Source organism: Pezoporus occidentalis, unplaced genomic scaffold, assembly GCF_034315485.1.
Source record: "Pezoporus occidentalis ecotype Australia unplaced genomic scaffold, CSIRO_AGI_Poc_V1 ctg2, whole genome shotgun sequence".
Taxonomy (NCBI): Eukaryota; Metazoa; Chordata; class Aves; order Psittaciformes; family Psittacidae; genus Pezoporus; species Pezoporus occidentalis.
In genome coordinates this window covers 11,206,433-11,221,504 of record NW_026913855.1, presented here as the reverse complement: position 1 = coordinate 11,221,504, position 15,072 = coordinate 11,206,433, and the positions used below count along the sequence as shown (strand labels likewise).

At 39.2% G+C, this 15,072-nt stretch overlaps 1 protein-coding gene across 12 annotated transcripts in view; it reads right to left on the bottom strand.

Moving 5' to 3' along the window:
* FARS2 (phenylalanyl-tRNA synthetase 2, mitochondrial) overlaps positions 1 to 15,072 on the bottom strand; it is a 245,622-nt gene that overhangs the window by 93,329 nt on the left and 137,221 nt on the right. For all 12 annotated transcript variants that reach the window (XM_062617816.1, XM_062617818.1, XM_062617811.1 and 9 more), the window contains one exon: positions 5,700 to 5,860. In XM_062617816.1, coding sequence (XP_062473800.1) covers positions 5,700 to 5,860 — 161 coding nt within the window. The remainder of the gene's footprint in view (positions 1 to 5,699; positions 5,861 to 15,072) is intronic.

Below are 15,072 nucleotides of genomic sequence, written 5' to 3'. Positions count from 1 at the left end.
CAAGTTTAAAGCTCAGCATGTTCTTCAGTACTTTGCCTGACTGGGGCCAGAGGGCTCAGGTTCCTAGAGCTTCAATACCAGCACTGGCTACAAATGATACGAGATATGACATCCTGATGAGAGAAGACTTGATGATCAAGTGATTTCTAATCCAATTGTGTGGCTTAGTGCAGCATCTCACAATGAAGAAGATATTTTTTTCCTTCTTTCCATAGCTACCCAACACTAAAAAAAAAAGTTTCACCATACTCTGTTCTGCAGAGTATGCAGACAAACCTGAGATGATATACAGCACTTTAAAGATTTTACTGACATTCATTTAAGATGATCTATGTAAATCATTCATAAGAAATTCAACCTTCCCAAAGTCATGTCAATAAAATGTTTATGCTACACCATCACCTACTCTGTTGTACCTCCACATGCATACACACAAACATTGTATATCTTCAATTACAGTAAAGCTAACTAGACAATAAATCACAGTTGAGGCTGTACCTCATTTGTTCAGACATCCAAGTTAAATTTACATACTAATGGTTGCATATTTGCCTTTAATAGATGCACTATTAGAAAGTAAACATAATAAATGAATAACCATTTATGCATGGAGTTACCTAATCTTGATGAAAAATATCTGAAAATGTAGCAGCCAGTGAATCCTTTACTTTTTATCAGAAAATAAAGCTAATCACAGATTAAAATGATAAATATAAATTACATGGAGTAGCACACTAATGATGAATCAGACAGACCCACCCTGAGCAGTGAATGTAATAAGTTCAAACTGGTTGAAATACCGGCTTATACATTAGATGCTCTCCTTCTCAAGCATGGAATACAGGATATAGACTAAGACTGTTTAATTTGTGCAAGTTTCCCCTTGTACCTGCCAGTACATTTTATTTTCAGTATCTTCTAAAACTTCAGGCCAAGCTATATGTTTCCCAGCAACAATCAGGTATGAGCACAGGAAAGAGGCACAGGGTTGATGACTGTCTCAGAAAACTGGAAAGTGCACAGTAGAGTAAAAAAGTTGTACTGTGTCCTCCGGCATCAGAAAAGGAGCTTAATTCGTATGGTACACAGAGTAAAGGGGGTGAGTGAGGCCCAGCCTTTGCTATTTTGCACAGGAGAAGGATGAGCCCACTTTGATTTCCTTCTTTCCACACAACTACATCTCCCTGAAGATACATTTTTTCTCATCTCTGCTAACCTTGACTGCTCAGTTTACAAAGCAGAGACAGTCTCCTAGGTTAGGGCTACATACACCATTCAGGCTACAGTTTTGTGGGAAGTGAACAGTGCCAATTCAAGTTGTTTGCCAACTCTCCTCTCTCAGCTGCCAAAGGTTACTAGCCCCTCTCGTCTTTCAGCACCATGAGAATGATCCTGGTTAGAATTTTTTAAACTGAACCTAACAGGTTATTATGAAGGAACTGATTTTGGAGAGACTGCACATGCCAGCACAAGGACAGAAGCAGTCCTTAGAAATGATGGAAGGGGGTGGTTAAAAGTAGGTGGTGCTAGGCTTATTGGAGATAGTGCAGAAATGAGGAAAAGAAGAAGAAAGTAACTCCCATAATCTCAAAGGAGTCATCTGCAGTTTATCTAGGAATCTGATCCAGATTTCCTCTGTACCAATGCTTCCCTTAGAACAGCATAAACATGATTCTGCTTGACCTCAGTCCAGGCCACAAGGCTCATCTGCAATCAAAATACTTATTTAAAACAGCAGCGGCCACCAGACGCCAGCAGCATCAAATGAAAGTGACTTTGTGAGGAGAGAATGTATCAGCAGTCTATTGACGTGACATGCCGCTTACTTGCTGCAGCAGTAAAATGATGGAGGTTCCAGGAGCCATCCTGCTGCCAGAGCCCATTTGTCTTAATCAACACCTCTGGGCCCACCACGCCTCATCTGAACTGTGAGTGCCTTCCTTCCCTAAATGTCATTTCATTTTTGTACCTTTTTTTGAAAGTTGTCAGCCCATGGACACATCTTTTTTTGTAAGAATGCTGGCTCAGCATGAACTGGAAAGCTGTTATATGAAAGTATGATGAACAAAGCGTACTAGATCAGATCCAAGCCATTTGTTTTATTACACTGCATCTTGCAGGTGCTTAGTCCTTCCTGCTCTGTCCATCCTCAGCCCTTCATTTCACAGCCTGAGCAGAAACCCTACCCAAGTGACTTAAGGCAGGTTACCAGCCTCTGATCCCCCACACTGCTGTGACTTGTGTCAAATTATAGCCAGTGTGATTTGGTAATCCAAATCAATGCAATAATCTGATCCATGGGGAGCAGCACTCTTAACACTGCTGTGCTGACTGGCCACAATGGTACAAGCACTGTCAGCTTTTCCCAGCATCTTTTTGACCTACTGAAATCTGCATGCCTGTATTGATGACACAGGGAAAAGTCTGACACATTCATGCTATTAAAAAGGCTCAAAACATAAACTTTAAGTCCCAAGAAAATGCTCCAATTAAATCCATTTCTGAACAAGAGTATTCTTAGCTCAGGTATTATTAAAGGCTACTGCTGTGTAGTGGACCTAATATATCTGAAAAATATTTTCATGAACAGAAAGAAAAACACTTATGTTGGTGGATAATATTCAGATTATAAAACAGGATGGGGGAAGTATCCAAAGGTTGAGAGGTCTACCTCTGTTAAGCACATAAAGGATGGACATTTACCCAGGCCTTCTGAGGTTGCTGAATTCAATTTATGTAATGAAAGGCTCTCAAAACACCTGGTCTGTCTTGGCTCAGTTCAGTCAGGCTGAAAAGTACTGCATGGCTTTGCATGCAGAAAATCTGACACTTTTTAGTACCCATTGAGATTTCTTACAACATCAACACTGGAAGACAGGCTAAAAGTTTTCTGTTAAATATGATATGTGATTCATTAATTCTGACTGTTCAGAAAGTAGGCAGGTGCAGAAGGTCTGCTACCTTGGTTTTAAAGCATACCTGAAAAATAACACAGAATAAAGAAAAACTGGCTTAGTAACTCCCATCATCTGAAGTCTTAAGGTGGCACCAAAGACTATTTGACAGTATTGTCATCTTAAGGGTCATTAACCCTTTAAAAAGTAATGCCAGTCTGTACTAGAAGTATGTACAGTATTAAGCTCGAAAAAGTTCAGTGTAACATACAAAAAGAAACCTGGATCAGGCTTCTTTTTAAACAAAAAACCAAGCTTGCCTCTAGTCTTTTATATTCAGAGACCAAGAGGAAAAATATAAACTAAGAGTTAGGAAGAAATGTTCTATGGGATGAGATATATATAGATGGGAAATCAAAGTGGAGTGAGAATATGTATGTGCTAAAAGAGAGTAGTAGAGGGGGGAAAGAGGAAAAAATGAAAAAAAACCACCAAACCAAAACTGGTTCCTAGGAAGTGCTTAATATCAGAGCAAAAATCTGTTTTTAAAACATTGGCCATATCATCACTTCAGAAGAGAGAAAGAAAAGATTGAAAATAATCCATTTTTCCACCTCCACTGCCCCTCTCCCATACCCCCCATTCTCCCAATCTGTATACTTTTCCCTGGCCTATTTGTTGGGATATGACAACTGCCAACATATTAATGTGATAAAGCAGTGGGTAATGGCCCAGTAATATTACTCTATCTTTCCCTTTGGTGCAAATTAGAGCATAGTGGCAGCTGACAATTTCTCTTCCTTGAAGTCCCCCTACCTATTGCATCTTGATTCATGTTATTACTTAAGAATGTATTTCAGACAACAAGCCTCAACTTCATGACTCTCTCTACAACATCAGTTTCGGGTTGTAGAACTTTCCTCCTTACTCAGAGTTGAATCAAGGCCAGCTGAAACCAACACTGCTCAGCAAGAAATAATGCTTAAAGACCTACCAAGACCTTGTACCACTCTTCTATTGATCATACAGTTACAAAACAGTGGAAACCTGTGTGCTTCTAGTGAGTCCTGGCAGCTAAGGTTACCAAACAGCACCAATTGGAAAAAAAAACAAAACAAACAGAAACAACAACAACAAAAAAAACAAACCCAAGAGAGAAAAAAAATTCTTTCACTTTTAGCTTCATAGGAACTGTATCCTTTCCTCTGAGTCTATCCACAGTAACCTACGCCTCTGTCATCTTCAGACTGGTTCACTATACATGACTTTATCCAAAGCTTGAACATGAAAATGATACACAACTTACAGAAGCCAGACACCTAGCCCTCTCCTTGGCTCCTCTTTAACATCAGACCATATCATTCTATGATTCTATTCTGACAATCTGGGCCTTTCCCCAAAACCCCAGTCTACTGCAAATATCAATTTGAGGCTTGGATTCACAATCTTAAAGTAAGCAAGAAATCTCATCTCAGTTCCATCAGATATGAAATCTATAAATCAAGCCACAATCTGTGCTCCTTGGGAGCAAAGCCAAACAGAAAGATAAGGGCTGAGAAGAAGACAACTTGAGCACTCCTTCTTGAAAAGGACAACAAACATTCTGTAGGAGATTAGGGAAATCTACAGTCAGAACTCCCTTTAGGAACAGTGGCAAAAACCTGCTTTCTTTCTGTAAGTGATAACTACAACCTGAATACCCCAATGACCCCAAAGAAACCCCAAACTAAACACCTGAACCAACAAAAAACCAAACCAAACCATAACCATAACCAAAAAAAAGCCCCAACCCAGCCCCCAAACCCATCAAACACTACTCTGAATTTTTAATCTATGAGAAAACATGTGCCAGCAGTCATGAGTTAAAAAATAGATGCTGCTATTGATTTGATGTGAAGACTACTCAAAAATCATCTAAGCATTGTCACTGCTGATTTCCCCTTTTACAGTTTTGATTCTAAAAACCATAATCAAGCCGTTCATAAAGCAAGTAAAATGGTAAAAGACAGCAGCAAAAAGTGTTTTGCTGCTTTAGCACTTCAGACTTCAGCAAGCATCTCACAGCTGTGCAGCTGAACTGCCCCAAAGACCAGTGATTCCACCTGACTTGAACCTTCCCGTGCCCATGCTAAAGAATATTATGGAAGTAGCATTTCCTCTCAATCCCATTAGGCTTGATTACTTTGCAACTTCTGAAAAGTACAACAAGGTTACTAACTACAAAAATCACCTCAGTAGAGGAGTTACAAAACCAATATAAGCTGAGCCTGCATTCTTCCCCCACTATCACCTGAACGAAAGAGCTGACATACTGAAGATGGTGAGGCACATTCATAAAATACTGAGCCAAAGTTTAACAATGCAACTCACATTGACTTTGGTGAATGTAGAATAAAAGCAATGGGAAAACTTTGGATTGTGTTATGGTATTTGAATGCATCAGACACATTTTTATAATGAAACAGAATTATGGACACAGTCCAAGAATATACCCAAACCAGACACAGGCCTAAATAAATCCCTATTGTGGACGTATTTAAAAGTAAAATATATGCTTAAGTATTACTCAGAACAGAAATACCCACAGGGTATCAGCAGCAACCCACAACACTATCTGGGAAAAAAAAAATGTTAGTATCAAAAGATGACTTTTATTGCAGTATATCAGAGAATCTTGATAGCTGTAAAGCTGTTGCATAAAAACCTAATCTGCTAATGGCACAGAATTTTAATTACGTGATATTCTCTAGGGCCAAACACACTTCTTACTGACAGAAAATTATTATCATATATACATTACTTTACCTGGAATTTTATTTTTTGCCAAATGTGAGGCACAACAAACTGTTTCAAGAAGCGTTCATCTTCACTCCAGAACAGTCGAATGTCAGGGATATCGTACAGGATCATGGCCAGCCTCTCCAAACCCAAGCCAAATGCCCAGCCAATTTTATCCCGAGCACCAGCTGCAATAAACAAACAGACACGTGAAAATTTAAGAGCATAAGTTCACAACATGAAAAACTGCAGATAAAATGTTCAGTTATTTATCAAGAAAAAAAAGGTGAAGTGGCAAGACAGAAAAGCCTCCAAGTAACTGCCAAATGAATGATCTAAATGCTACAGAAAAGATCCTACTTTCATCAAAAACTGCAGCAAGACAGGGCACACCACTGAATCCAGGAACCAAAAGTGGTAATAAAATAAAGCTGCAGCCTCGGCAATTTGTGTCCAAAGTTTCAGACAGGCTTTGAGAAATGCAACATAATGCTATACACCACTTCCCTTTACTATCTTTAGAGATGAGCACTTCCACATCAGTTGTTTTATAAGGCATGTAACACAGATTCCCTATTCAGAATATTTCATTTGGGCTGACAGACTACACCAAACCTATGCAGCACTAACATCATTACCAACATTGGAGAGGATCAAAATTGCCTCTTTTGAGGCATCTGGAAGAAATGGAGCAGTGGGATGTGAGGCACTGTCCCATTAATATCACACCTCCAACCAGGAAACTCCTGGGCTGCTGCCTATGGGAAAAGCCACTGCTCCCACATACAACAGACTCCTTTTATGCACCACTAAATATAGAAAGGCAAGAATATTTGATACAGAAGAGCTATACAGGTATTAATGACGTGACATTTCTAACAGGAAAGTAAATATTCATACCTTCCTTCCTGCTCTTTACAGGGAAGGAACACTGAGTCATTACACAGGGACTTTTTTTCAACACCAGGAACCAACTCCAAGTTTAGCCACCATCCTACTGATTTTGAAATAAGCTGAGAGCCCAGAAGCAAAGGCTCAGAGGTTTTTAAAACTTAAACAGATGCTTAAACGGACTTATGCTGAAAGGATGCTTGCATGTGAGACAGACTTTGCACCATCAGCAGTCGCAGCGTGCTTCTGAGTCATATAATGTGACTGTGTATCTCATAGCTATCCATCTAGACCAAGGCCATACGTGCCTCCCCCAGCATCAACTGAAATTCTAATATTTCAGAAACTTCAAACTCAGCAGTTTCCCCACATCATGCAGGAGGCTGGAGGCAGAAGTCTACTTTCTGACCCGTCTTTGCTATCAGAAATTAGACAGCTCCTGTTATTTGAGTGCTGATGACATCCTGAGGTATGCTGTCACATTCAATGCTGAGACAGAACAGTCCAGAGTTCTGTTTAAATAGTGGCAGACATAACAAGCTTGGGAAAAGAGACACAGTCATCACTTGGATTCTTTTAATTCAATCTGAACCTGCCTGTTTACCTGTTAAATCAAGCCCTCAGCAGAACCTTTCTGTGTCTCATCTGCAACCTCAACAGTATTGCACTGCCACAGGGATGTGGTCAACTTTGTAAGGGTCCTTCCCAGAGGAGTCTGGATATTCTGCCTTGTCCCTTCTCAAGTGATCAAAGGCACGATTTTGCACTTTATGACCTTTAAAAGCAGACAATTTATCAACTGAATTGTGGAAGTCCTAAGAAATAGAGGACTGAGGTGTGAACTCAAAAGGTACCTCATAGCAGAGCTGCTCAAACTAATATACTTACAAGAACCAACAGACTTTGAGCTAACCGGACCTTGGAAACTTACAGTCAGTGCTACATTACAAGAAGAACTGCATGATTTTCTACTTTGATTTATTTTTAGAGAAAGGATAGTGACTACACAGAATGTATTGCAATTTGTGTTTGGGAAAGATTTTGAGCTTTGACTTCAAAGTGCAAACCATAAACTGTTTCTTTTCCAAGCTGAAAGTACTATTTCTCTCCCTACTCCAGTATGTAAATGTAATTATATTTTTATGGCTGTGAAGGGAAGATAATTCATCGCAATGGTGTTGCTTCCCCAAAGTTCCAGCTTGTCTTTCTTAGACCATCAATTCCTACTTCAGTAACAAAACTCACATTCATTTCAAAAGTGTCAGACTTTCATATATGTACAGGTATTTCTGTAGACTGATTAACACAATCCACCCCCTCCTCCGGAGGTAAAGTAGAGCACCTGAAGCAATATCCATGAGGGTTCTGAATGGCCACTGCTTAATTTCAACAGAGGCATTAAATCTGAAACTTAAAAGATGCCAGGTTAAGCATCAGTGTTAATTCACTGATGCTCATTTAAGTATACATGATAAGGGGTGATGATCCTCCTTCCCCATATTACTGATGATTACTGCTAGATTGGACAAGGGTGAAAAAAAAAAGGATGTGACAGAATGGGTATATATTCTGATAAGCAAAGCTTTACATTCAACATTTATGTTTTTTAAATACTTCGATATAAGAATGGTTTTCATTGTAACTCTTTTTTCCTCACACTTTATCCCAAATGCGTTTGCTATGCCCTTTAATTCTGCAATTAATGTTTTGATTTTATATCAGCAATTTTTATGAGTTTTCTTTTTTTGGGGGGTGTTGTTTTGTTTTAGAAGGACTGAAACACATCACAGGTTTTTGCACCTTGTAGCAGACAAAAAATTCTTTACACAGCTATCTGTCTAGCAGCTCAAAGCATTTTATTTGAGCTATGAATAAACACATCGTCACAGAACTTGTCTTTTGGGTGATTCTTGAGTGATTATCAGCCTTCAGACCATAAACTTCTCAACTGTCCACGAAGTCATATCATTGAAGAATTCCCCCTATTAAGAGAGAGAGCGAGAGAAGGGAAAAAAAAAAACGATGAGAAGGAAAAAGAAAGGAAAATCCAGATAATTAGAATTCCTCCTCAAATCAGCACTATCAAATCTTCACTGCACTCTGCATCTTCAGTTAATGTTGTCTCTGATCTCTTCTCCAACTTCCTACCTGTAAAGCTCCAAGTCAATGTAGTGTTGACTTAAAGTAGCTAAGAACTACCTTGAGGAACTCAACAAGACTCAAGCACGCTTCTAAGCATATTTACAGGAGGTGCTCCAGTCCCCTGATCACCCTCATGGCCCTTCTCTGGACTGGTTCCAACAGTTCCATGTCCTTTTTATGTTGAGGACACCAGAACTGCACACAATACTCCAGGTGAGGTCTCACAAGAGCAGAGTAGAGGGGCAGGATCACCTCCTTCGACCTGCTGGTCACGCTCCTTTTGATGCAGCCCAGGATACGGTTGGCTTTCTGGGCTGTGAGTGCACACTGAAGCCAGCTCATGTTCATTTTCTCATCAACCAACACCCCCAGGTCCTTCTCCGCTGGGCTGCTTTGAATCTCCGAGGCCTTGGGTGATATGATTTAGAGTAAGGTGTCCCTGCCCACGGCAGGGGGGTTGGAACTAGATGATCTTAAGGTCCTTTCCAACCCTAATGATTCTATGATTCTATAACTTAGAAGTTAAATGTGCAGCTAATGACCCCATTAAGTGAGAGAGCAACCCAAAGCTTTTCACAGCACATACATACATATGTTTAAATACACTGAATTTTCACAAGTAATATGTAAAGAAGCCAAGTGAGTGTAAGCCAACCTGACAGAAAAAGCAAACACAGAATAGCTTTAAACGCAGCACAATCCAGGTTGAGGTTCTGACAAGAAGACGTGGCCAAAGCAGTACATTCCAGGGACCTGGTGGGGCAATCATAGTATCACTGCTTGAAATAACACAGCCTAATGGATAAAGCTTTCCTAATACATGAGCTTTCCCCAAGTGGCCCTCAAAGGTTTGTATGCTGCCAAGCTCCTTCTGCCTCACATGAAAAACTTGACTACCCACCAGAAGAAAATTGCTGGAAGTTTTGCATGTCAGATAGCTGAAGATGGAAAACGAAAGGATGAAACAGTTTGGCTTCCCACAGAGGGGCTGAGACAGTCTAATCTGACTCCAGGAGGTTGCATCATTGCAGCTGTGTCTTACAGGGTTGCTCAGGAGTCCTTATCTTCCTTGAGAACTCATACTGTCCTGCTCTTCACCTCTGAGCCCAGTTTACACTTAAATGTAGACCAATCAAGCCATTTTCCAAAAAATGCTGTTAAATGAAAGCTAAATTGGGTCAATCAGGACGGGAAGCTCTGTAATTACTCACTGAGGTATATATATAATGACCTGCCAGAACTCACGCATTATATCCCACTGAATCCTCAGAAATACCCACAGACAGAGATGTTAACCTTCTCAAGGACTGTGAGACAAGACATTTTGCACTGTACAAGATATTTAAGGCATATTTTGCAACGTAGTGTTAGGAACAGGCTGACAAAACTTTTTTGTTATATTCTTCAGTCACACTTATTTTTGTATTCATGCTGGCTTTTACTTAACAATTTTTGCTACTCTTATGAAACTGCCAATAAAGAAATTTTTCTTTCAGTAGAGCCTAAATTGGGTCTTCAAATTGTTATACGCAGCAGCTACTGAGAAATGAAAGAAATGAAGTTTTGATCTTGGAGACAGGAAAGTCAGATGGAAAGTCAGGAACATACAACAGCCTGTATACAACATGTTTTTCACAAAATGCCCCCAAATTAATATACCCAAAGTGTGTGTAGCTGAAAGCTGGGATGAATTCCAGAAGCCTATGGGACCTGAATTTGATCTCCTTTTTTTCAGACCAAACCATGCCTGTTTATGGAGCAAATTCAGGAACTAAAATGGTGCGAAGAAGGGTGAACAGATTCTCAAGGATACACAGACTACACATGTTTTATAAAACAAATCAGTGTCTTAAAATGTGTATAAAAAAGTTACAGACACAGTGAACATCTGGCCTGACACAAACCATCAGAAATTCCTGAAACAGACCTATGCCCACATCTGAGCTCCGTGTGACTAATGGGCAGTTATGAACAAGGCTTCAAAAACAGCTTCTGCAAAAGAAGTATTTACTTGTCGTTAAGAGACCAGGAATACACATTCTACATGAGGGCCACAGCAATGAGGTAAACCATGTTTACCTGTATTAAAAATAAGCCATTTAAAATTATTTCCTACTTCAGTTAAAGCTCCTGTATGTTAGGAGTTAAAGGTTTTACATGGAAAACAAACAAACCACCCAATCAACTAACAAACCCCAGACTAAGGTGTCAGTCTAATACAGAAGGGCCTCTGAAAGTGCAAGGTCAGCTGGCTGGGATTCAAAGCACCTGGGGCCAAAAAGTATACTGAGGTTTCCTTCTGAATTTCTCTCTTCAGCAAAAGCAAAACCAAGATTGTCATATTATTCTCTAACTCTGTTAAACTGATGTATCCAGGCTCTTGTGTGCAATTCAGTTTAAATTACCTCCTAAAATAAGGACTTGGCTTTCAGACCATGCATGCTAAGTAAGCCACTCCTCAAGAACTCAAGAAAAGAAGTAAACATTCAATTATGCCTATTCTGTGGAAAAAGAACTTATCTTTCTAAATCTCGCATGTGAAATAGTTTTCTAACAATAATAGTCACTTTGAGACCACAGCTTTGTCTCCTGGGTCAGACTGATCTGTTCTGTTTGCTCCACTTGAAAACTAAGCAGAAGAACTTTAAAGGCTTTGATTAAGGTTTTAATATGTATGTTCGGTTTTGTTCCATAATCAGAATAGCTGGGTACACACGGAAGGAACAGCCTATTAAAAAATTTCAGTCTGGGGAAGCCAGATTCAACTTTCTTCTAATATGTTAAGTAACAAATTCTACCATTTTACCAATATTTCACCAGGCCAAACAGCTGTGAGGAAAACGTTTCCTGGGTGTGACTAGAGCAGAAGAGGGCAGGAAAATCAGATTAGCAAGCAGAGATACTTTTGGTTTCCAATTCTTTTATCATTCTGCTTTTGAAATTACAAAATTCCTCAGTCCTCCTCCCCTACTCCTTTCCATCTTGCTATCTTTGCCCGAGTCCACATCTCCCATTCCCACAAGCCTTCCTAAGTATTCACAAAATCAGTGACAAAACTATTAAACAGAATCTTATTTAAAACTTCAGATACTTTTTCAAAGTTCATTAACATACACTGCAATAACATTCAACCTTTCAAATTATATAAGATAAGGTATCCACTTAACTCCCAAGAAAAACAAGGATATTAGTCATCAACTATCCTTTTATGGTATATGGTCTTCCTTTTCCTCTGTACTTCAGCATACAAATCTGAACAAATGGCTTGCTTAGTTTTTGAGGCTTTTTTCCTTTTCCCCTGCATAGCCCAAGGTTGGACATTCTCCATTTCCCCTGGCTCTGCCTGCAGGCTCCAGTAGTGCTCTTTTTGTTCTGTGTATGTAAAAGCAAATTCCCTTTTTTTTTTCATGTTGTTTTGTTAATTCAAGCTAAGTCAGATTTTGAGGTTTTGGATTTCTTAATATCTTTTAATACTATTAAACCTCCCCAGACACTGGGGCCATGTAGATTTGAAAAAATAAAAAGCTATAAAAAACACATGAGGGGCTGCCACTTGGCAGACAGACCAAGCCTACAGGACAGTTCAAAAATTCAATTATGAATCACATTTTTTTCAGGGGTATAAATACAGCCGGACAAATTCACTCCATATATATTCATTGCCCCCAGATGCAACTTTCTTGGCAAAATTGCACTATCACCAAATTGACTGTTTGGTGTCTTACGAAATCGTCTTTTCTTCAACAGGCAGAGCAAGGAACAAGTACTAAAACTCCATCAAAATGTGATACAATCTCCAAGAGACGAAGATATCCTCAAAAGATACAGAGGAAGCAGTTTATGTATCATAGCATGGGATGCTGTTAGCATCTGTTTGATATCTTGTTAAAAAATCAGAAGAGCAAGACACTTGTATATAACGAAAGGTTTAAAACTGTGTTCATTTGATAGCAGCACAATCTCATGGTTACTCTGAAAGCCTGACAGTGCACAGTAAACTCAACTTCTACAGGTAGGAAATGACATTACATTTCACATTTTTACAGTACCTACCTACCATAAAAAAGCCTTGGGCTCATGACTGGGGCTTGGCTCTATAATATGTAAAATTAATAGACAGATAAGGTTTATGATTTAACAACTATGCTCTTCTGCCACAAGCTCATTCATTGGGAGAAGTTAATGAAAAACCTCATGATCACATAGGCATCACTTGCCTTATTACTGGGGTTGGGATAATAGTCCTTCCTTTCCTAGAATGATGGAGGTAGGAGACATAATAAATGTAAAACACTGAATTTCAAAATCTTTCTGTCAATAGTAGTTCAGCATTCCGACGGTAAAGCTATAAAGAGATTTCATACTGTAGTGCAGCATATATACTCCAGCACAATGAACTCCACTATAATCCCACTATAGTGTTACACAGCAGTTTTGACAAGGTTCCAGGTACAGACAATTAATTTACTTCCAAAATCACAACATGAAAGGTCCACGTGTACCTAAATATATTGTTATATAGCACAGGCTGGAAAAATCTTTGTTCAGAAGCACTCACCCATTTTCCTTTCTTTATAGAGAACTACTCCACCAGTCCTGTGCTACAACAGTTTGAAGGACATTTCTCACTTTTGGCCACAGAGGGCTCTTCAAAGCATGACTGTGTTCCCAAGCCATGTCTGCTTATTGATCTCCCATCCAAAAAAATTCAACCACTGCATGATCCTGGGCAAAATGATTTCTGTCAATAGGTCTCATGCTACTCAAAGCCATGGATATGTTTGAAATATATTACAGAAAGTAAGTACTTTATATGACTACCAAGCAGGGTTTGCAGACCATATCACAAAAGGACAGTTTAGGTGTTCTCTTTACACTGCTCCCAACTACAGTGTTTCCAGCTGGCATTTGGCAACCTGGCCATCTGCAAATATCTTTATTTGCACCTATAATATAACTATGGATGCTCAACTGTTCTCCTGGTACATTCTGTACACAAGGCATGCATAAAATAGGAAGTATACAGCTGTAGCACTAATGGACATCTCAGGTAACTCAATTCAGTGCCTCAGGAAAAGGCATAGTGAGCCACAACCTGCTTTTCTCCCTGGGCCTAAAATCTCCTCTGTTTCCTCTCTCAAGCGGCCACAACCCTTTAAACTGCATCACCTGGGAAAGGACTTTAGCTGTGCTTAACCCTGCATCTGCTCAGTGACACTGTGGAACAGCGCTGCTGTGCCACGCAGTGACACTGTGGAACAGCACTTTTCTAGGGCAGGAGCCGAAGGGTTTCACTCAAGGCAAGAGTTCTCCATCTTGTTCAGTTCACATTTTGAAATTATAGCTGGTCATTAGCAACCTGATGCCTATTAATGTATTCTCTTTGGATCTGAGGAGGCTTCCAGCAGAAGCAGAGATATCTGCAAGGAGATGCTGAGTATAAGCATAATTCTGGGAGATGCCATTAGCTACTTCAGCATTACTCAGTGCTAGGTATCTGGTCTAAGCCAGTCCCTTCAGCTCTGCTGTAAATGGGTAGAGAGAATCACAAATAATTATTCACTCTATCATAAGACATGTACAGACAAAACACTTAACTTTTGGACAAGTAACTTAAATTAGACAAATTTGACCCTATGTGCCCACTTCAGCTTCAATTTTTATCATGAAATAAGCATTCCTGTATAATTACAAGGAAGTGAATGAAAATCTTTCATCTTGGAATAATCACCTCACAGTAATTTCTCTTTTAGATTTCTTTTTCAGACTTCTTTTAATTAGTTTCATAATTTCTAGTAACCTCTTTCATGATTTAGGAACTCACATGACATAAATACAATGGAAATTACTTTTTGAGTACTCTCCTGTCCTTACCTCCCTCTTACTGCACTGCACAAAGTGCCTATAGCCACTTGTGTTTAATTTATAATGTATTTCAAATCATCTTATTCATCACTAATACTACAGGATCACAGCCAGACCTCTATGCTCTTCTTTCCTACAAGTAGAACATTTAAGTTAGTGACTATTTTTAAAATTAACCCACTATTTCCGTATGAAGCAGTGGCAGAAATATTGAAGAGGAAGTAATTATTCCTTAAAGTTCAAATTAAATCTTTTTCCTCCACTTTTTAATTTTTTGAAATTCATGAGTTCTGGCAGCAGCACATTTACTTATGAAAAATAATGATTTCTTAAAAAGTGACATTTTATTGTATTACAATTACTTGTTGACAGAGTTTCACATAATACAGTATCACCAGCTTCTACAGTATTGCAGTTTGAAGAAATGTAACATTGTGAAGCCCCGCACAAACTATACAAGAAAAGCTTAGGAAAAAGAAAACCAAAAACACAAAGAGAGGTT